General features: G+C 41.1%; 1 protein-coding gene across 1 annotated transcript in view; it reads left to right on the plus strand.

The window, feature by feature from the left end:
* Positions 1–24,408, plus strand: part of adamtsl4 (ADAMTS-like 4) — an 83,816-nt gene that overhangs the window by 2,106 nt on the left and 57,302 nt on the right. The window contains exons 2-4 of the mRNA XM_033981039.2: positions 530–593; positions 2,463–3,070; positions 3,667–4,258. Coding sequence (XP_033836930.1) covers positions 530–593; positions 2,463–3,070; positions 3,667–4,258 — 1,264 coding nt within the window. The remainder of the gene's footprint in view (positions 1–529; positions 594–2,462; positions 3,071–3,666; positions 4,259–24,408) is intronic.

Here is a 24,408-nt window from a genome sequence, read left to right on the forward strand (position 1 = left end):
CCTTGTAACTTTGTATAGTGCTCTCCCAGGACCCACTTGGCATCAAAACATGTTATTGGTCGAGGGTAGCTCAGTTGGTGGAGTGTTTGTTTACCGATCTGAAGGTTGGCGGTTTGAATTCTGCTTTCGATGTAAATTTCATTGGTTGAACGTTCACATCCACTGACCCACAGGTTGGCCTCCCACAGATGAATGCTGTCATTGTGTTCTTGGGCAAGACACTTAACCCACCTTGCCCTCCAGTGTCTGCGTACACTGATGTATGAATGTGTGTGAATGGGGGAGTGTTTCCTTGATGTAAAAGGCTCTAAGGTGCCTTGAAGCTCGATAAGCTCCATATAAGAATGTGACCATTTTACCATGTTATCAAAAGAATAAGTATTCTTCCAGCATCAGCTTTGGTTCCAATTCTTTTTCTCTACCAGTAGCACCCAAACCTTTTTATTTAGTATCGTAATGGTACTTTTAAATGGTACCTACCTCTATAGTAATAAACTTCTGTACTAACTTTATTTTTACTTTCCTGCAGGCTCTATGCGCTGTGGGGCTGTGTGGTGGCCGTGACCTCCGTGACCAAAGCTGCCAAGAGGAAGGTGAGTCATTAGCTCATAGTGACTGGGATCCTCGCAGATGACAGCATCTCTATGGAGGGGTGAAAGGTGCCAGTGATTACAGGGGCCCCCAGCGGACGCACGGCTCCGCGCATACTTCTTAAGAATAGAGCGTAACCCAATATTCGGTGTTGAGAAATGAGAGGAATTTGCGTAGTAGGGATTAGAGTGGTGGTGTATTGCTGTGTTTTGTCTGTGTGTGGTGGCACAGTGTGGCCTGAGTCTAAGCAGTAGCTCCGGGGGTCAAGGCTGCCGGCTGTAGGGTCACTGCACCAGGCTCGTTACGGCCTCTGTTCTGTCGGTCGGTCCCGTTTGATGTCACTCATTATGGCACACCCACCCCCAAGAACACACGCCGTACATATTAGCTTTCCTTTTGCACTTTAATTTCACTGTAAAATCTTTCCATTCTTCGTTTTTTATTGATCCACAAGCAAAAGTATTTATAACTGCTCTATATAACTTTTCTCCTCCGTCGACTTGTCTCCATGGAGATGTTGTTGTTGTTGTTTTGCCTGGAATGTTCCACTCTATGACATTAATTAATTACAGGTGTTTTCATTGCTCAAAAATAACTGGAAAAACATGCAATCTTGCCTTGTGTGTGCATGCCTCTCCGTAGAGCTGACCTATAAAGTGACCTGGTGGTTTCATTTTCATCTTGTCCTCATGGAGATAGATAGATAGTTTGATAGTTTAATGCCATATCCTGGACCTTTTCACAATGCGGTGTGTATAAAAGCACGTTGATAGATCGATAGGTTTTCAATTTTGACTGGTATGCCAAAAAATAAATAGATTTTTGCTCATAAAAACCTCAACAATTCGTCAATCTCTAAAATTTACTGATACTGATAGCACACAGAAGGCATTCAGGAGCAAGATATGATGCGGCTTTTGACAAAAATGTTAGCTATATCCTCCCACGGGACAAAGTGCATAAGCAGGTTACGTTTTCCTCTAAGCCTGCCTGCATTATATAAACTTGTAGTGAAATGTGTTTTTCTGCTTCTTGTGAAAAGACCTGTTTGTTGAGCTCTTCTGTCAGGGGTCATTCGGCCAGGCCAGAGTCAGCGCAAAAAAAATAAAACAGGAACATTTATCACTCGCAGCAGGGGAAGCAATCAATGGTCCAAGCTGGCACCCGCGGTCAGCCTCTCAAACACATGTACACAAACACAAAAAGAGCCAATGTCAACCCTGACCTCCAGCACATCTAAAGACATCTGCTCTGTCAGGTGACCCGGGCGGAGTGCACGACCCGCAGAGACAAGGAGGAAGGAAACTCCAGAGACGGCTACTCATCTATGAAACACTTGCTCTTAAGAAATGCACCCTTCATGATTTGGGATTTTGCAACTGCCATATTTTTGCAACTCTATGTACTTCTTCAATATTTTGCCAAACTAAGCAGATTTGACCCTGTTGCGGCAGTATTTGAGTTATGGCTGGATGAGGGGAGTGTAAACATTAATTTAGATTTCTGAGAAGCGGCGGTCTTGTTTTTGAAAGATACTCCTGTTAAGTGCTGGCTTAAATAAGAGTTCCTTAAAGTTGTAGCTTAGTTTGGCTTTGTGTTGGAACTTTCATGTGGTGAATAGAAGGGGCTTGCATACGGCTCATAGCAGGAGAGCAGGAGACAGACCAGGGCCTCTCACGAGCAAATGCAGCCCTGAAAGCTGAAAGGTGGTGTTGATGGATGGGTTACTTCAAATACAGATGACCTTTTGTTACGCTGTTCTTTGTAAAGTTTTCTCTCAGCTGTCCGTAAAGCCCGGCCTACTACCCACTGACAACGTCGTGAATGTGTTGCTTATGATAAATGTGTAATTTAACTCTTTTGTGTGTCAGGTGGCCGCTCGGAGGTCCAGGCAGGTGTATGAGGCGGAGACAGCGGAGGGCGTGTGGTCTTTTTGGGGGGAGTGGTCTCAATGCTCGCAGACCTGTGGAGTGGGCGTATCCCAGAGGACCAGGAAGTGTTTGGCCCCTCCCCCTCCACAACGCTCGCCCCTCTCCCACTCTCCACCAAACTGGGCAGGATATGTACCTGGAGGCGTCAGGACTCCTGTCAGCTCACCTCTGCGCCCTTTTTACTCTCCCCATCACCCCGGGCAACACGTGCCCTATCACGCCTCTCCCTACCCCAACAATCACAACCAGGGACTTCCTCTTTACAGGAACACTCCGGCGAGTGGGGGAGGAGCAGCCGTCCCAGTGCAGCCCAATCCCAATCCAAATCCATCCGCCTCTCTTTATCAACCAGATTTCTCACCCACAAATCAGGATCGTATTCCAGCTTATCAATCACCTTATCAATCTGCTTCACAAAATTATAACAACCAGCCCCCACGGGTTATGAGGAGGCCCAACAATCCTTCGGCCGCAAGGTCAGGAGGAGGCGGGAACAGGCGCTCTGTTTCCACCAATCGAGAAGCTGGAGCTGCTGCGGCTGCGAGAAGGTGAGTGCCTATATCCAGCTATCAAAATGTACTCCTCAAAAGTTTCAAATTGTCTTATAATCTAAAATAAAACTTAGATACCTCGTTAGATATTTTAGCCTGTTGCCTGTTCCTGTTTGGCGTGCTAGAAACATGTTTTAGGGGAGGTGGTGTTAAATGTCTCTCTCCTGCACAGCAAATTTGTTTTGTATTTGTCCAAATGTTTTTTACTTGTATGTGCAAATAAAATCTAATCTAATATTTACTACAATTATGTTGAAAGATGAATTCCTTTTGCGTTTGACCCTAGTGATGTGAGGTCGATGGTGAATTTGTCCCACACTCCATGACATACGTTACCATCTTGTTTAATAATATCTGTGAGCCAAAAAGCTGGGATTTTCTTGGATGGTTTCACAGATTTACTCCTTTTTGCGTCTGGCATCCATTGAACCATTACATCAACAGTTCTGGTTTATATCTTGTAAAATGACCCTTGGTATATTCTGCTGACTATATGATGATTAGAATTGAGTTCGACAGAAAACACACGCCTTATGTTTCTATGTCTCCTTATGTTTTTAATATTTTTTTGCTTTTTAAAAATCATATTTCAGGTCTTCGCCAATCCGCCCGGGTCAGTTCGGATATGGCAGAGTCCCCTTCTCTTTGCCGCTTCATCGCCAAAACAGACAAGCCAGACATACTGCTAACGGTACTGATATCGCGCCTTCCTTAACGCCCGATCTGGATGTCAACAAAAACAACGAGCAAGAAGAGGCGCTTTTTGGAGATGATGAAGATAACACAGTGGCACCTTCCACAGAGGAGATGACCACTACAACCACTACAACCCGAAAACCGTCCCGCCACGTTGTCCGACAGGCGTATTCCAACACAAGAGCACGTGAAAGAGTACCTCCTTATCAAGTTACTCGTAGGCAATTTGACTGGAATAGCGTAACGGCTCCTCCCCCGCCTGTACCTCCACAGTCGCACCCAGACTCACCTGGGTCGCCCTACGCCCCGCCCCTTCATCGTCCAAATCATGTCAACTGGGAGAGGGAGCACCAACTGCCCACTGGGAATGTTTATCCGCTGCAGAATCCAAGCGTTCCGTACGGAGGAGCAGAGGCGGGGCAAGACAGAGGCAGAGTCGTCTACAGGTGCTCCGGGTCCGAGAAGGAATACAGGAGATGCTTTTCACAGGTTGGTTACATTGGTACAATTTGTATACCCCTTCTTTATATATGTTAAACTAGAGGTTGAAAATATGGAAATAATAAAATAACCCAGCTCCATATTGTTAAAGAGGGTATGAAGCAAAATAGATTGAAAGCTTTTTACCAGGTTATAATGTTGTTCCCTCATCAAAAATATGAGGTTTTAGATGTCATCTTTGCATGTTTAAGTAATTTAGCGGTCTCTCAAGCCTACGCTATCCATGCTCCCACACTACAATTCTCCATAAATATGCAAAAAAGCAGGATACAAACCTGTACACAGCAACTTGACAAACCTAATGTGATGCATAGTAGTTCTATTAGCTGGATGCACGCTGATTTTGTTTGCAATAGTACTCTGAAGGGGGAGTGATTTTGCGCGAAGAGCAAAGGGAGGGGAGGAGGTGGAACTTATAAAACATGTTAATACGTTGCTTTCGAAAAACACAGCACAAAAGGTAACGTAGTGATCTAAATATGTTATACGTTAGCAGTTAATACCCCATTGAAAGTAAAATACTCTACTGTCAGTTGGCAAAAAGACAAAAAAACAAAGCAAAAAAAATTGTCTTGGATTGTCAAGCTGGAACTTTGGATGAAATATGTTTGTGGTGACACTCTAGAACCTTATTTACTAAACTGCACTAAAATATTTTGGAACTTTTCTCCATGTTGCGACATACTAAAAATTCTTCCTTTCCTCCTCTGTGGTGTATTATGGTTGCTAAGTGAAACAACATTCTCACAACTTAGTCTATAGTTAGAAGTCACATGTTAAATATACTATTTTATTTTTCATTCCGAAGGTAGAGCAGAGGGATTATGACACAACAATTCATCACCGTTTATTTCCTGCTAGTGCTTGATCACAACTCTCCATGCAATTTTTTTTCTATTAAAATCGAATCAGTACTTCAAATCTTAATATCATGAACACAAACCACACAGAGTTTTAATCAATGCCTGTCAACATACAAAAACAGCACAATTTATTCTTAAACTCTGCTCCAAACCACATTGGACTGGCTGTACATCAAGCCCCAAGCTGATCGTTGAAGATTTAAAAATATTGGCTATCGATCTGATTCAAAATGTCATTGATTACACAGTCCTAACTTACATATTTCCTAGCTCCAAGTGATTTTTACATGAGCGCCTCCATATTGTCAGATCCACGCTCACGATAGACAGATCATTCCCAGCCTCAAACACAAGCCAGTTGTCCTTGAGCACTTAGTCGGATGGAAACTTCTTGCTCCCACTCCTGAGCTCCTCAATAAAGACTGTGTACACTTGGCCTCCACATGAATACACACCTCCACAGTGGCACTTCACACGTAATTATCATCTCCCTAAACTTTGTGAACTGGGGTGACATTTGGGCCTTTAGTCCTCAGAGCTGCATAGTGAGAGTTTGATTGGAAGTGAAGTCAGTAGAAGTGGGTCTACGCAGAGTAATATCGACCTTGTTGTTTTGAAGTTATGTAAAATGAGAGTGAATGCAATGCCTAAACCACAAAAAGTGATCTCCAGGTAAGATAAAATGGCTTGAATAAGTAACATTATCTACGTAGATCGTAATAGATGTTTTTAGCAGTGCACTAATAACATGTACAAAAAATACAACAGCAATTTACTCTTAAGAAAACAAATGTTATGTTACTTAAATTGAACTGAAAAATATATTGTTTCATTGGTAAATCATTTCAGTGAATACATTTTACAAATAAAATGTACTTAAATCACAATGTTCTTGGTTAAACAATTCACTTTCTCAGATATTACTTTTTTGCTTTGTATAATTTGGTAAATCCAGAATGACCTCTCTCTGTATTTTTCATATTTTTATTGATATCTGTCTGGTCCATGTCCTCCGTTGCGTCTCAAGCCTCGTCAAACGTGATCGTCCAATCATATTTGTTTTTTTCAGTGACACATGTGAAATGAAGGAGCTCATTGGTCACTTATAATTTACAAATAAAATCAATCTTATCTCACCTCAGATTAGCGGAGTTTAGTGCTTCGCTCACTGATTCTGCAGAAATCCACAACATTTTTCAGTTCCATGATTTTTTTGTTTGTTTGTTTGTTTATTTTTCCCAACGAAATGGATGAACAATGTGTGTCTCTGATTGGCTAATCCACCTGTCAATCACGCCCGGTGAGATTCACAGGTGACCAGACTCACATCTTCATAAAGTATTAAAAAAGTATGTATTCTGGATTTAAAAAAACCTGTAAAAATAGCAGAATTTACTTGCAAAAACATGTAATCTTTCAAACAAGGGTATAATGTGATATTTCTTCTCTTTGTGTTGAAAGCACATTCACTTTTTCTTTGACACTTGAACCTTAATTTAGGCAGTTCCAGGCACGCTTCTCACATTTCTGATGGATTACAAACATATCATCAGATTATTGTATCAGGAGCCTTCAACAAATACAGAGATTCTCATTTTTGCCAATAATGCTCACATGTTTTCAGAGGAGCAGACAGGCGTGCTCGCTGTACATACATAGGTGAGAACGGAGGGTGATCTCAAACTAACTCAGGTTTCACTGGAATGCGACGCCTGATTTCACTCAATTAAACTTTAGATCCCGGAGAGAGATACGATGAGCAAAGTGAACGGTTTCCTGACTACACATTGTTTACGACTGAAATACTGTATTAGAAGTAGAACTGGGCCGATTAAGTCAGTCGATTGCATTATCCAATTTTCTTGCATAAAAACTTGGGATAAGAATTCATATTTTTGTGGATTGGATTATTTGAAGTAAGCATCATCGGGTTCCTGGCTCTGCGCTGAATTCCTCTCCCCAGTCTTCACCTCTTTTCCGCACAGTACCGTCTTTAGATAAAGTTTAAACAGCCAACAGCGTGCAGAGCTATCAATCAACACCTGCTATCTATATTTCTTTTGATTTGATGTGGTATTCCCAATGCGTTCCCCCTTCTTCTCTGAACACACTTGCAAACTTTTTAGGTAACCATACAAGCTTTAAGAGTAGCGCACTTTGTAAACGTACACACTTTCCACCTTCGCTGCCTTACGCCTGCTTTAAATTAGCTGCAGACGTTCATGTGACCATCCTCTATCTTCGCTTTGTTTCGAGCGTAAATCAATCAGTGGGATTCTGGAAAACAACATATGGAAAGTTACAGATTTGAGCTCTTTTCTTAGCCTCGGGAATCAAATAACAGCTTCCTGATTTAGTTTACAACCCTTTTACATTCTCCTCTTGGGTTTTGTCTAATCATAGTGGCCGTAAGTAATACCAAAATAGAGCTCGTCTGAAGGATCGCTCTCTTTGCTTAAGTGCGATACATCTGTTGAACGTAGAAAGGGCATCATTAAATAAACAGAAACTGGATGCTCCCTGGGTTTAAATTTGATTCGCGTGGTATAAATACACGTGGCTGCTTCTGTTGTTTCCAATGGGACACTTGTAGCTGGCTTATCTCGAGTGAAGCTACAGAGGCCGTGATAACAGATATAGCAAAAAGGATTACCTACCGTTATTAAAGTGAACTAGTTTTGAACAGGTTAGATGCATTTACAAATAAAACCTGAGTATGTGTAAGATTTAAAGGCTCATATTAAGCCAATTTGTGACCTATTTTATAATGTTTCCTCATCTCAAACAGACCTGGAGTTGTGTTTTGTTTCATGTTTAACCCTGCAGATTTAGGCAGGATCAGAGTGTTCTTCTCTCAAACGGAAAACACTCTGATCTACCTAGTGATGTCATCATGTGGTGATACAGGAAGTGCTCCACTGTGTTTTTAAACTGCTTACACAACTAAAATCATTTTGAGAATTGATTTCAGACCTGGAATTGCCAATGTCTACTAAACTAAAGGTAAAAGGAGCTATTAACTTGAAAACTAGCACTTCATGACATCACAAAGTGGAACAGAGCGTTTTGAGCTTTGGAGATGTAGACGTACTAATAATAAAGAGTTACTCATACATGTGTGAATGAAACAAAACACAACTCCAGGTCTGTTTTTGACGAAGTAACAACATTATAACATGCCTTAAAGCTCAAGATATGTGTAAAATAGAACCTTTAAGCACATTTTTTTTATTTTACCATTTTACATAAATCGCAAAGTTCTTCGCAATAGTAGGTAGTGAAATAAAACAATACATAGATAGAATTACATTGTACAATATAGTATGACAACCCACAACCCAACATGGCAACACAAGGCTGATTGAGACTATAATGCGGGAGAAAACTATATAATTTGACTTGGTTTATGGTCTTTTGGACCAGTTTCAATATTAAAAAGCTTAAATTAAGAAAATCAATCTTACAGTGGGTTAGGTCCAATGCCAGTACTTAAACCTTGAGATAAAATATAATGTTCTGAAACAATCCAGAAACTCCCATGAAAAAACGTGTCCAAATAACTTTTTAAGATGAATATTTTGATTTGAAGTGATGCTCGTGTCCGGTTTTTGCAGTGCAGCTTCATATCTGACACTTTCCTGCCTCTTTCGTTAAGTGGAGGGGGACACACGCCCTCTTGACTTGTCCCCCTTGATAATTTGGCAGGACCGGCCCATCTCTGTACTTCAATCGCCTCCTGTTGTCTGTCTGTGCGATAGTCTCGGTGTTAAGACTGATTTGGTCGCTGGCAGCATGTGCGCTCTGCTTGTGCCAGTGGTGCTAATAGAAGTCCTGTGACGCCCGGGCCTGACTCATTGGTTTATATTCACCTCGCCGTAACCCCGGGACACGGATGTCTACAGCTGTACGAAATATCTCAATCAAATCGCAAAACCTACAATTATTGGGATAATTCAATGTCCGATGAACAATACATCCTGTCTTTTTATGATCTTGTTTAAACCTCTGCAAACATGTTCTGAAGTGCACGGGATTCTTGTATTAGTTCGTCAGTTGAGATTTCAGGTTTCTGTCAGATGTTGCTGCTCCTGGTGTTGACAGTGAGCACTCTCTGAACTGAATCACACTTTTTGTCTGTTTTATTGAAGTGAATTAAGTTATAAACATAGATTTTTTTGGTTATTTCTGGCTATATGATAAGATTTAAGATGAAAAAGCTTGGATTAATCACTTCTATGACTCATTACAGATGCAAACTAAGGACTAAAGTGTTTCAATCTGCTGTTTATTTATTGCAGTTCATGATTTTTTAACAATATTGTAGATTTAGAATAGTTTTTGTGCTTTAAATCCGCTCTTGGGTTGTTGTGCCAGTGGCATTAGTTTCAATATTATCGTTTATCGACTATATTTACTTAAGCAATATGTATCAAACTTCAAAATATGTTATCGTGACAGGCCTATATAAACATTAAAGTAAAACAGTCCGAGAAAGATTTAAATAGTAACAGTAGTCATCATTTTTACTAGCTATGCCATAACAAATCCTGCAATATTAACAGTTTTTTCCTGGGCTGGTAGTTTTTTGCATACACTAGAGTTAGATTTAATAATACTATCATTTTTTTCATCATAATTTCCTTATTTCAATCCGTCATCAATCTCAGACTCTCCTTTTCATGGGCGCACTGTTCAAAATACAGAAAAATACAAACAAAAAAACAAACAAAAGTCCATTTAAAACATTAAAACAAGAACAGGAGTGAGTATAAATGTTTATCACCAGATTGTTAAATTGCGTTTAATGTCTAGTTTTGCTTGTCCATGTAATATATTCCATTTTTATGAAGCCAAACAGCCAAAAGCCCTTTTTCTCCTCTCAGTTCTGGTGTGGTCAGTCCTTAGACTTATACAATCATGTGATCTTGTATTAAAAGCTCCTGTATCAAAGCTCAACACACAAGTGACATAATCAGTCAGTGTATGAAGTCGTCCCTTTTAAATACATTTATACAGTGTTGATCTCTTCTGACACATTGTAAAGTTGCTTGTACAGACCAGATTTTGTGTACTGCATATTGTCCTGTTATTTTGTTGGCTTTTTTCTCCTGTTTGTCCCTTTCCATCCCTGGAGTTTATGTCCTTTTTCATTCTCTACAGCAGTTATAAGTTACAGTCATTCCTCACTGATAACCACAAATTGTATTCATTTGTATTACGCTTTTCCGGTACAGACCAGATTTTGTGTATTGGATATTGTTATGTTATTTTGTTGGCGTCTTTCTCCTGTTTGTTCCTGTCCATCTGTTGCGTTGCTTTTATTTGCGTCTCCTTGGGGCAGTAAAAACAGGCTTTAATGCAGATGAATGCAGGAGCTGCCCGGGCCTGCGTGTTACTGTATTGGGGGTAATTGAGGGAGTGAGGCAGACTGACTGTGACACGTCCTATTATCTATTAGGAGTGTTTGTCATAACACAGGGCGCCCGGGGCCCAGCACAAGTGCCAATGCCTCTGTGTGTTTTCACTGTTCAAGCAGGACAGAGGAAACCACAGGGGAAATGTGAATGTGCATGTGACGAGCACTGCAAAAAATGGATTATAACTGTGTTGGATAAAATGAGGAGGATTGAATAAGTTTATTTAGTTAGCGGATCCAACTGTTGTGCTTGTTTTGTTTGTGTGTTTGTCAAATTCAGTCCATTATTTTTATCCTATTTAAAGGTGCACCACTTTCAGGGAGAGGGTCACAGTTTGGCATTAATAAACACATCTTTCTTTTTTATCCAGTATATTCTACTCCAAATGTTTTATTGCTCCAAAATACGTTGAAAAACATGCTTTCTTATTGTAACCTGTAGAACTGTACCCCTTTATTTGCTTAGTTGATTAATTGGTCAGTGGAGCGACCAAAATTTGCATTGATTGACTAATGATTTTATTTAGATCATAAGGATTTAAATGGGACAACAGCAGAAAAGATTAGTTAAGTGAGTGAGGGAGTTACCTGAAAATGTGGTATTTATATGTTAAAATGCAGATTAAACTACATTTACATACACATTTAATATATAAATACACTGTTTCCTAGTACTTTTTTCTGCATAAATAGTAGTTTTTGCATGAACTCCCCCTGCAGGTGTCGTCTTGTAAGTGCAGTTTGGGTCAGATACATAGAAATACATAATAGTCTTGAGAGATTTTTGCCACACCCACTTTTTTTGTCAACTAATCGATCGACATCTCATCGTTTTTAGTCGACCAAGAATTTCTTTAGCCCTAATAACCAGGCTTGCCTCTCCACAGATCTGACTTGTAACCGTTAAGATAAATTACCGGTAATGTAATGTAAATACTGTGGAACTTGCAGTGAACCCTCCATCAAAAAATTTCACAATCAGAAGACTTTTATTGCCATCGCCAGTGAACACAACTCACAAACTAGGAACTTACTGTGGTGATAAAGTGCAACATAAAAACACTGAATAAATATAAATAAGAGCATGCACAAAGTTAAAAAAGAATAAAATAAAATACTCAGAGGTAGAAAATATGTACAACTGCAGCATCAGAACAACAGTGCAAACATGGCTTATTAAAGTGACAGGCATTTATATAATTTTCCAAAGTTACACACTTAGAAAACAAAATGATCTGCCAGCGGATTAGACAAATTGCTCTTGATAAGTTAAAACGTCTAAATAACAAAATGAACTCGACACAAGTGTAATATTTGAACTCAGATTTCCCTTTCTGCAGCATGTTTTCGAGGCCGCAGTGGGAGAGGACGTGACGCAGTTTACAGGTAGTGAAAGAAACACTGTTTTTAGCTGAGAGAAGATGGAGAGGGGCAGAGTGGAGGAAGTACGATGAATGGGAAAAAATATTTAAAAAGTACCGAACTGTTTTTGAAGGGAAAACGGAAAACAATAGAGAGAGCAGGAGAGAGAGTCAAAGCAAAGGATGACAGGAACTTGCAGCACTGTAAAACTATTTAGATGAACCACAGTGACTTAAACAAGGTCATTTGTCATTTTTTACTTTTTATTTATTTTATTTATTAGATCTAAATGATTCAAACACTTTCTGTCTATTGGTATTGGCCAGATTGAGATGGTTTGGTGCAAAGGAGGGATACACTGGAAAAAGGATGTTGATTTTATTGCCAGGCCGGACGTCCAGAAAAACCCTAGTTTGTTTTTGGATTGTATAAAGTCAGTATGAAATTATTTGGTTTCAGACAAGAGGATGCAGAGGATAAGGGAAGATGGAGACATTGTGAATTTACATGATTTAAATGAGCATCTAGATTGGATACTTACGAGTTTTTGTGTCAGTTACTGTTGGTTATTCATTGTTTATAGAGGTTTTTTTCTGATTGCACTTGAACTGAACAATGGAAACTTCAGTAGGTCTGTAGGGATTCAATCGATTGACTGGACATTGGTGTTTTAGTCAACCAAATCTTTTATTAATCGATCAATCATTCTATTAGGTGATAATGACTTTGATAAAGAAGCATGGAGTAAGTTAGCTGTTAGTTTTAAGAGTGACATGACAGTTTAATGTGCTTTTTTCTTATAATACAGAGAGATCTTAGCCAAAAGAAATGTTTGAGAGGGGAGTTAAAGAGGCAGCTTTTGTTAGGAAAGACGATCCATCTTTGAAGAGAAATGGGGGGCTTTAGATGTCATCTATCTTATATTTATAACCTCATCCTCAGACGTAAATCAAAACAAGGAAAACAATAGTGATAGCCAGTGTGCTAATAGATATGAGAGCACCCGTTAGAATGATTATGCAAAATATGAGTCAGTGTTCACCAGTTATCTGACCAGAACTGTGCTTTTCTTTTGTTTACAATGTACATGTAGTAAACATGATTATTCTTTTCTCTTGGCACTAACTCTTAATAAAACCAATCAATCAATCAACTGAAGAAGCTTTTTGGATGAGTGACGAAACTTCTTCTCTAAAAACTTTTTGCTCAGTTGAGACAATTTTTATTTTACAATACAGATTTCCATTTCTGATCGTAAACATTTGTTGTCATAACAACGGGCAAGGGGGACCAAAAAGACAGAACTCGGGGAATAGTTTAACAGTGTTTATTTAGGACAGAAGTGCAAATTGACGGTAGATCAAATGCTGAATTGGGGAGAGTGCCGTTGTCCAAGGTGAGAGCGTGAGGAGCAGGGTCTGAGACAGAGCGGACAGCACCGGTGGGGATGAGCAGCGTCGGAAACGGGAGGGGGCGGAGCAGGTCCAGGGAGCAGGATCTGGTGAGGAGTAAGAATATCCAGTAAGTAAATTCCAAACAGCGCAAAAACAAGAACGGAGCCAAGCAAGGAGTACCACAAAGATACGCGGACAATCTGGCGCTGGGTGTCAGGTTCTGGCTCCTCTTATCCTTCCCAGGTGTGCACGGGTGGAGCCAAAAATCTCCGCCCAGCTTCAGGTTCAGACACAGGAGGGAGTGGGGAGGTGCAAAAAGGGGCAGGACCGACAGGGATCATGACATTTGGAGAGCTTCTTTGCATGCCACACCCTCTTTTCGTTGACTAATCAATGCACAGGGTTTGGCTTCCAAGAATTTCTTTTGTTGAGTATTAGAGAACTAATTGATAGTTTATTCAATGTATTTAACCATCCGTCTCTAATATACATCACAAAAGTCCAGATACAACCTGCTGAAATGAGTATCTACATTGGATACTGTTTGGATGCCCATCTCTGACAGTTTTAAAACAACATATTTAATTGCACTGATTGCACTTGGAATAAAAGAGCGTTCACAAGAGAGATTTGGAGTAGATTCGCCGCAGTCCTCAGTGTTTGTGTGCAGTGTAACAGGAGCAGACGTTGGTGTCCGGGGAGAGGGAGGGGAAGGTGCAACCTGAGCCCACCGCCTTGAGTCCCACTCCTCAGTCCTCACCCAAATACACAACCCCGCTCTCCCACTTTCATCACGGATCACTCCTCTTTGTGTTCTGGGGGAGACACTAATGAAATTCTTCTGCTGTTGACTTTGAATTTCCTGCATTCCATGTTTTCTGCTCAAACGTGGCATTAAGAACACAAATATTGTTATAGTCTTAATGCAAAACCAGCGCTAAATGTCCTCTTTGTCTTCATCAAAACATACTTGAGGGTTATGTCCATGTTGTGAGCAAACAGGCTAACGTTTCACATGACTGCCTAGTTTAAAGGCATAATTAGATATTACCCATTGTCTTTGCATTATTGAAGGAGACAGATGGCAAGACAAACTATATACCATTTATGCTTTTGTAATAGTGGGCCGTATACGTGTCAGCTTTGCTCTATAACACAAAAAGAAAGAGATATTTGGTTTGAGTTAAAGCTGCACTATGTAGCGTCCAGTATATCTACTTGTTTCCACGGAGATGTCACTCAGTCCTCTACAGAATGGCATTTTACTTTTCACTTATTCAATCACACATGTTTTTATTGTTCAAAAATACCTTAAGAACATGCATTCGTCTTGAGCTTGTCTTTCCACAGATATGACCTGCAACTTGGCTTTGTGGTGTCATTTTAAGGAACATAATCGAGGTAAACCACTAATCTTTCCATAGTGACAAGCAGGGAACAGACCCATCACAAGAAAAGTTGCATAATGCGCTTTATTAGAAGTTTATCTAATTTAAGATAGGGCTAAAAAGGCAGTATCTCCATTCTGAATGACTAAGTAAATCCTGTTGCCATTCCAGGTAGTGTTTGCAACATAAAGAGGAGTTGTATGATGCACTGACTTGTAGATTCCTTCTCCCCGTTGCAGTCATCGCTCATTTATCTTTCTGATAACACTTTACAGAGTTCAGCATAAGAGATAAAACTTGGATGTGTTGTTGTTTTGCAGACAGACGCATTGATCCTGTTTCTGAAATGTGAGAGATGTGTGTTGTAACCTCTAGACGCACCTCCAGGCTCACGCAGACGGATGATCTAACTTCTTTCTGTTCCGTATTATTATTGCTGAAGATTCACAATCCTCCTGTAATGACTGAGTTTACACAGGATGTGACACAAAGGCCCAGATGTGGCGCACACTGTGATACCGCTGAGGCTCTGATGACTTCACAACACTCTATGCACCGATAATATTTAATACAGATGATGTTTAAGTGCAGAGTTTTATTGTAATATAGCAGGTTATAGGAATCTCTGATAGAAATGACCCGGTTCAACATTTGCGATCATATGTTTTAGATAAATAATCAATAAGGAAATCTGACCCTTGCCCCCCGACTGGGAACATGACATCATCACATCGTACAATCTGAAAGCCGCCAGTGGGATGAGCAAAGGTATAAGTCAAGAACTTTCTCAGCTCTCACAAAAAAAAACCAGTCCTCTTCTCTAACCTCTTTCCACTTTCTCTTCCCCTCCTCTCCCTTTCTCTCCCCTCCTTCCCCCTTCTCCCTCTCTTCTCCTCCTCTCTCTCCTCCTTTTCTCCCTCTTCCCTCCTCTCTGCCTCTCTCCGCTCTCTCTCTGTTTTCCCCTCTCTATCCCTCTTCTCCCTCTCTCCACCTCCACTCTCCGCTCCCCCTTTTCTTCCTCTTCCCTCCCTCCTCTCCCCTCTCCCCTCCTCTCTACCTCTCTTCCCCTATCTATCCCTCTTCTCCCTCTCTCCATGTACCCCTCCCCCACTCTCCTTCTATCGCTTACTCTCTTTCTCTCCACCTCTTCTCGCTCTCTCCCCCCACTGTCTCTCCCCCATCTCCTCCCCTCCCTCTCCCCCTCTCCTCCTACTCTTCTTCTATCTCCCTCTCTCTTTCTCTCCACTTCTTCTCGCTCTCTCCCCCACTCTCTCTCTCCCTCCATCTCCTCTCCTCCCCTCCCTCCCTCTCCCCCTCTCCTCCTACTCTTCTTCTATCTCCCTCTCTCTTTCTCTCCACTTCTTCTCGCTCTCTCCCCCACTGTCTCTCCCTCCATCTCCTCTCCTCCCATCCCTCCCTCTCCCCCTCTCCTCCTACTCTTCGTCTATCTTCCTCTCTCTTTCTCTCCACTTCTTCTCACTCTCTCTCCCTCAACTGTCCAACTGTCTCTCTCGTTACCCTCTCCTTCCCCCTCCGTCTCTCTCCCTCCCTCTTTCTCTCTCTCTTCCCTCCTTTTATCTCCTTCACACCCCCCCTCTCTCTCTCCCACTTTCTCTCTCTTTCTCTCAAAGGTATAAGTCACGTCAAAATGTAATTGTAATCTCCCTCTCTCTTTCTCTCCACCTTTTCGCGCCCCTCCCCTTACTGTCTCTTCCTGCATCTCCTCTCCTCCCCTCCCTCCCTCTCCCCCTCTCCTCCTACTCTTCATCTATCTTCCTCTCTCTTTCTCTCCACTTCTTCTCACTCTCTCCCCCTCAACTGTCCAAGTGTCTCTCTCGTTATCCTCTCCCTCCTTCTCCCTCTTTCTCATTCTCTCTCTCTTTCTTCCCTCCTTTTAGCTCCTTCACACACCCCCTCTCTTTCCCACTCTCTCTCTCTCTCTCTCTTTCTCTCAAAGGTATAAGTCAAGTCATGTAGTCAATGTAATTATAATCTCCCTCTCTCTTTCTCTCCACCTCTTCTCGCTCTCTCCCTCCATCTCCTCTCCTCCCCTCCCTCCCTCGCTCCCTCCCTCTCCCCCTCTCCTCCTACTCTTCTTCTATGTCCCTCCCTCTTTCTCGCCACCTTTTCTCGCTCTCTCCCCCCTACTGTCTCTCCCTCCTTCTCCTTCTCCTCCCCACCCTCCCTCTCCTCTATCTCTTTCTCTTCCCCTTTACCTCAGTGGGAGAAACAAAGGTATAACTCAAGTCAAAATATAATTGTGTTTCTCTTCTGGCAAATATCACTTTTAGATTCAAAACATATTTTAAACCAAAAGTCGGTGTAATCCGGCTGTCGTCCAGGTATGATCCATAACAAAAGAAAATTCAATCCTGTCAACCGGGCAAACGTTTTAGACCTGAAGACCTTTCACCGCTTTTGTCCGGTTGACAGAATTGATTGATTTTTCTTTTCTAGTTTTAAATTAAATGTTTAATAATCAGGTTCTGGACCAAGGGTTTTGGTCAAAAGCCTGATTTCAATCTTTGAAATCAGGCTTTTGATGTCGCTACCCACCGTCACCCCCCGTTTCACTGTGTCTATTCAAATACAACCTGAAATCTCTTGGGCACAGTTCATTGTAAACTCGGATAGAATTCAGTACAGTTCAGCACATGTTTGATCTCAAGCGTACGTATTATTTTATTATGCGTGATGATTCAACATTTTGATTTCATTTCTCGTAAATCTTTCAGCCGCTCTTGTTCCAAACGCCTTTGAACAAGTGTGTATTTTGTTTTCGCTTTGCAATGACCAGGTGCTAGTCTCATTATAGCGTATGGGGCCAGCTCCTGTGGGCACCTAGTTACTTTCAAAACTCCCTTTCATCTGATGGCTTCCTCCGCTCCCACGTACATGCTCATTTACTTTCCCCCAAACCTTTGATTAATCACCGAAATAACTATAATTTTTCATGTGGTTTTGAGTTTGGCCCCGAAACAATTCAAAGCTATTGTTTCCCCGTGTTTGTGCTTGCTAGCTGAAAAAAAACGTAATAAATATACACTGGAATTTATGTTCAGAACTCCACAGATGCCAGAACACAAATTAGTTTCTGGGGTTTGAAATACGAGCTTAAAATTGGGAATCAGCTCAAGCGATTAAATGTGTCATTGGCGTTCGCTCACTCAGATTGTTACGATGTTGTTGCGCCTTATTTTAATTATAGTGGATACGAGCGGTTCACAAATACAGGGTAGAGCTCCGATGATTGATGGACAGGGTTTCGGTTCCTAAAATCCATCAATTAACTCACTTATTTTTACAACTTAATCTTATAAATGACTTCATCAGCATTATTTAGTGAAAGAAAATTGGGCAAAACAACAAGGAAAGCAGTTGTTAAGTCGCACCACGTGAAGCTAAACCAGGCCATAAATGGGTCGCTGTTTTTGGCCTTTTAAAAATGTGGGTCCCATAAAAAAGACCTTTGAAAAACATCACGCTGAGGCAGTAATTCCCAGCTGGTGGTGGCTCTGGAAAATGGTGGCCCTAATCTGTGAAAGTCGGGCAAAATGTGACACGACAGAAGCTCGGTTGGTAGAGTTTTCGTCCACTTACACCAGGGAAGTCAAACACATTTTCACTGAGGGCCACATCAGCAAAATGGCTGCTCTCAAAGGGCCAGATGTAAAATAAATCTAACTACTTTTGTAACTTGTTAATTAACTGTTTCTGTAATTATTAGTTATTCAAGTTACAAATATTGAATTTGCATTTGCCTAGATGTAAAATTAGGCTGTATAACTGCATATCTCATGATAAAATGACATTTTAAGACCATCATACCTTTTAATTTACCCTGTTGAGGGCGACATAAAATGATGTGGAGGGCAACATTTGGCTCACGGGCCTTGAGTTTGACACATGTGACTTACACCAAGGATGGAGGTTTGGTAAAGAGTCAAATCCACTGAATCACAAGTTGGAGGTGCGATTCCAGCTTAATAGTTGTTGTGTCCTTGGGCAAAACACTTGACCCTCCTCGCCCGTAGTGTCTGCATACACTGGTGTATGAGTGTGTATGTGGATCTGTGAGTGGTTACTTGATGTAAAATGCTTGAAAAGGTGGAAAAGCGCTTTATAAAAATCTGACCATTTAACATAAAAGTAGTAATAATAATACATTTTATTTATAATGCTCTCTTAATTAAACAAAATCCTAGAGTGCTACAATAAAAGAACATTAAAATACTAATTGCTAAAAACTAAAAACATCAGCAGTAAGCTTTTCTAAATAAAAAGGTCTTTAAATTAGCTTTAAAAAAGTGGATTTGCTGGAATCTCAATGGGTTTTTTATTAAATCTCTTGAATGGACAATCAGTCACACTGCAGTGTTGTTGTTTCTGTGTAAAATTGTGAATGTTTTGACTTGGTTTATTGTTAAAGAGCCCATATTGCTCTATTTTCTCATCTCTGTTATAATGTTGTTTCCTCATGACAAACATACCGGGAGATGTGTTTGGTTTCATTCACAAATGTTTAACTCTCAAACCCTGCACATTTAGGCTGATTTCTCTCAAACAGAAAACACTGTTCCACCTTGTGATGTCATGTGGTAATACAGGAAGTGCTCCGCTGTTTTTAAACTTTAAACACACACCTTCACTTGAATCATTTGGTTAATTTCAGCCCTGGAATTGCCCATTTCTACTGAACTTCATGACATTACAAGGTTGAACAGAGCATTTTGAGCTTTGGAGATGTAGACTAATAATGAAGGATTATTCAAACATGTGTGAATGAAACAAAACACAATGTGTTTTTGAGGAGGTAACAGTATTCTAACATGGCTTAAAGCTCACAAGAGTCAATTTTGCACAATATAGGACCTTTAATATACCTGTTTTCACTATGCCTATTCACATAAAACAAAACTTTTTACTGACACTTTTTACCATCATGTCATGTCCGCTTTTGTCACTTTGTAGATTCATTTGGAAAGAAAAAATGTTTAGGTTCAACATTTCAGTTTGGAATAAATCAAATCAAACTATATCCTTGACAAAGCATTAGACCCTACCTGCCCTCAACCCATTCACTGAGACCCTTTCACTGTAATCTCTTTTTGTATTCACATTGATGGATTAGCGGCGTTTCCTCTTCTGGACTTTGGACTTCCCATCGAGGTCAAGGCTGTGGCCCGCAAAGCTCCGACAGCCACACTGCCGCGGTCACGAGATATGCACAAGAATGTTAATGACTGAGTACACACACATACATGAGGCTCCTTACACACTCGTATTAGTCTGTGTCACCAATGTGTGTGAGTGTGCAAACAGCAGATTAGCCCGGGTACCTGTGATTTATGGCACCGTGGGGCATGTTGGTCAGTCATTGAGCTCCTGAAGTTTCTATAATGCCTGAGGAATGAGCGGCTCGCCTTAACCTGTACCTGCAGCTGAACGGGCTTGCACAATATTAAGGAAGAGGATGACGTGTCGCTGGGGTTTTCTGGTTAACGAGTGTTGAAAGGTTCAGCCTATTTAAATTATGGTGTCCCAGCCGAAACTCATAAGCGGAGGTGGAGAGAGAAGAGGAAGTTGATGTGGGTTTATTAAGAGATTTAGTCATTTCTTAGCGTCACTGATCAACTTGGGTCTTTTTAATGTTGAGGTCCACCACCAAGCCTCTGTAAAAACACATACTTTGGAGAATATTTCAGATTTTGACCAAAGAAAGTTCATTTATTTTGGAAATAGCAGTGATTAAATTAAAATGTGATGATTTTTTTTGGTCCCTGGCCCACCCCTATGCAGACGTAATGATGAATAAGCGAAGAAATAAGAGGGTCGGGTTTAAAATGCTCAAGTATAGTCCATAAAGAAAATATGTGTATCCGTTAAAGTGAAGTCACATGTTAAATGTGTGCGTCAACTCCACTGACTTATATAAATGTGGGTGAGACACTTTGGCCTCAGCTTCTATATAAATCAGTCAAATGCAGGCTTTTATAACACGTTTGGCCAAAATATAAACTCATGTTACGTCATATCATCTGTTTTAGCTCATAATATTAACTTCAAGGTGTATGTTTAATTTAGTAAGTTTAGTAAGTTTAATTTTGTTTAAATGTTTGTGGTGGAAATCGGAGCTTGTACTGCTTATGTTTGAAGTAGAAAAAGGACAAACAGTTTGTTGTTGTTGTTGTTTGATGTTGTGTGGGGACGTAAGGCAAGGCAAGGGAAGTTTATTTGTATAACACAGTTCATACACAAAGTAATTCAAAGTGCTTTAACAAGAAAGACATTAAAATCACTGTCCAAACAAATGAAAACATAAATAATTTAACTTAACATTAAAAGAGAAGAGTGCAGAATAAAAACCTTTCAGTCATATGCACAGCTAAACAGAACCGTTTGGAGCCTGGATTTAAACATTGTCAGATTAGAGGCCTGTCTCACATCTTCAGGAAGACTGTTCCAGGTTTTAGCTGCATAAAACTGAAATGCCAATTCCCCATGTTTAGTCTTGACTCTGGGCACCAGCACGAGCCCGGTCTATGAGGTCCTCACTGTGCAAGATAAGCCTCTCTAAGTCTGCTGTAGACAGTATGCTTTTGATTTTTGCAATAATTTTTAGATGGTAAAAGGCTGCAGATGTTCTTGATTTGATGTGGCTGTTAAAGTTCAAGTCTGAGCCATTATTACCCTGAGATTTCTAGCCTGATTTGAAGGTTTTAGAGAGAGAGACTGGAGGTGACTGCTGACACATTCTCTATGTTTCTGTGGGCCAAAGATGGTGACTTCAGTCTTGTCCGAGTTTAGCTGGAGAAAGTTGTTTTTCCTCCACACACTGATCTGTTGGATGCAGTGTGAGTGAATCCACTGGTCCATATTCACCTGCTGCAGTGAGACATAGATCTGAGTGTCATCTGCAGAGTTGTGGTAGGACACATTATTGCTGTGTATTAACTGGTCAAACGACAGCATGTCGAGACTGAACAAAATGGGTCCCAGGATTGACCCCTGAGGCACCCCACAGGTCAGGGACATGTGATCCAAGACACAGTTTCTAGTCTCAACAATGTACTTATATAATCCAAATGTTTCAGTCCCATTTTAAGATGAGAGAAGGATTATTTTGGACATGAACAGCCAAAATAAAACATTCCTAAATTCATTCATACTAAATACTTTCTTGCTCAATGAAAACCCCTGTAGGGCAGCAATAAAAAAAAAAAAAAAATTTAAATTGAAGGGCATTCAAATTCTTTCAGGTGTTAATACTCTTTTGCTTAAAATGGGCTTGTAACTGAATCCTGAATACAAAACATAAATCACAAATCTAATCACAATCATAAACAATGTCAGAAACATTTTACAAATTTGCACAGTCCAAAGCTCCACCTCCTCTCATCAGTCTGCGGTTGTTAATAATACGTAGGTCCATGTTATTTTTATCTCCATAACCTTGTGTGAGTGAGTTTGTGCTAGAACAAAGTACACACAGTTATATTCAGTGCTGTTTGTTGAAACTCTGCAATCCTCTTCTCTAACCTCCCCTGCTCTCCCTTTCTCCCCTCTTTCCCCCCGCTCCCCTGCTCCCTCCCTCCTCCTTTCTTTCCCCCTTTCTCCCTCTTCCCTCCTCGTTGCCTCTCTCCGCTCTCTCTCTTCACCTCTCTACCCCTCTTCTCCCTCTCTCCACCTCCACTCTCTCTGCCTTTCTCTCCCCTCTTTCCCCCTGCTCCCCTTTTCCCTCTCTCTCCCTCTCTCTCTCCCTCCATCTCCCTCTCCCCTCTTTACCTCTCTCCACTCTCTTCCTCTTCCCCTCCCTACCCCTCTCTCCCCCTAATCTCCTTCTATCCCCCTCCCTTTCTCTCTACCTCTTTTCACTCCCTCCCCAACTGTCTGTCTCTCCCCTCTCCCCGTCTCCTCTCCTACTCTTCTTATCTCTCTTTCTCTTTCTCTCCACCTCTTCTCACTCTCTCCCCTTCTCAACTGTCTCTCTCATTACCCTCTCCTCCCCTCACCCCTCCCTCTCTCTCCCTCCCTCTTCTCTCCTTCTATCTCCTTCTGTCTCCTGCTCATCTCCCCCTTCTCTCTTTCTCCCCCCCCCCTCACCTCACCTCTGCTCCCTCTCCTATCTCTCCCCCTACCCTCCTTCTATCTCCCTCTCCTCTCCCTCTCCTCCTCCCCTCCTCCCCTCTTTCTTTCATCATCTGGCTCAGTTCGCTCTCACCTGTTTGCTCCTGTTCTCCATTAGGCTTCCCGTCTTGCAGTTTTCCTCGCCCTGACGGTCCCGTGCTGTCACTCTTTCATCGCGCACTTTCACTTCGGGCCGAGCGAGTGTCACATGTTGCTTCAGACATGTCAATCCAAATGTGCATAGCATTGAGTTTGTTAGTCAAGGAGCTTAACTATCAAAGCACACACATGTTAGACAAAACCCACTTTTACAAGCTTCTAACGTTATAACAGTGTTCCCTCATTGTTATCTCACTCTGAGCTGTATTTTTGAGTATTTTGTTTGCGTGAGGCTTGAAAAATACTTGGAAAATGTTCGTTTTCACCTGTCACCTATCCCCACTCACTGCTGTGTACTAACTTGCAAGACTTAAAAGTTTTAGTGAATGAACTTCTCAATCAGTACACATTTTTTCTATTGTAATTTGGCATCGACCCGTCCAAAAACTACGGGTTGAAACTGGCACTTTTGCTAAAACCTGGCACGTGGCATCTGCTCTTTTATAAGCTTAGTTTTTGTGCGTTGGCCTTGATCAGAAAAATAAATTCAAATTATTAAAAATGGATGCCAGGTCACACGTAGCATATTTTTGTTTTGACATTTACAATTCAGCATATTTATGATTTACTGGAATATTATTGGAAAATATGGAAAAATCTGAGTTCTTCCCAATCTTTGTTGATACGTCCAGCTCGTATTGAAGTTGCTCTATGGAGACGTCAGTAAAGTTGAAATGATCATGTTACTGTAAGTGTAAAATCGTGCATAAATGCCAACAGCTTGTTTCATTTTGTGATGTGGTTTCCAATGGAGACCTGCCTCTTGGGGATAATAAATTCCATGTCAAAGTGGATGTAATGTGATCAGCTGGAGCTCGTACAGTTACACTCATTCATGTGTGAGCGTCTCTCTCTCTGACAGTTTAATCTCTGTGTTAAATGTTTCCTCGACATCTCACGGCTTTGACTTTTCGCTTTTTATTTGGCCACAACCCCGGACCCATCCTGACCACGTCTATGTACCACAGACCGCTGCAGCCCACTCCAAACGTCTGTAAAAACAATCTCTCTTTCTTGAATATCTTTCTTTCCCTTTGCCTCTCCATCTCTCTCTCTCTCTTTCACCTGTCCTTTTTCACCCTCTCTTGACAAACTGCCAGCCTTGACTTCTGACTTTTGCTCTCTCTTTCTGTCTGTCTCTATCTTCTATCGCTTTCCTTTCTCTTTCTCTCCCCTCTCTCCACACTTTTTACCTGATTTCACCCTTTTCTCTCTCATCTGACTGTTTTTCCTTCACTTTTCCTTCTCTCCTCCACTTTTCCTTCTTTCTTCTTCTCTTTTTACTCCTCTCTCTTTCTCCCCACTTTCTAATTCTCTCTCTCCCCTATCTCTCTCACTCATTTAACTGTCTTTACTCCTTTAACTCTCTTTAGTCCTCTATCCTCCTCTATTCCTTTCTTCCTTCTCCTCTTTCCCTCTCTCCCCCAAT

This window comes from Periophthalmus magnuspinnatus, chromosome 16 (genome assembly GCF_009829125.3).
Source record: "Periophthalmus magnuspinnatus isolate fPerMag1 chromosome 16, fPerMag1.2.pri, whole genome shotgun sequence".
Classification (NCBI taxonomy): domain Eukaryota; kingdom Metazoa; phylum Chordata; class Actinopteri; order Gobiiformes; family Gobiidae; genus Periophthalmus; species Periophthalmus magnuspinnatus.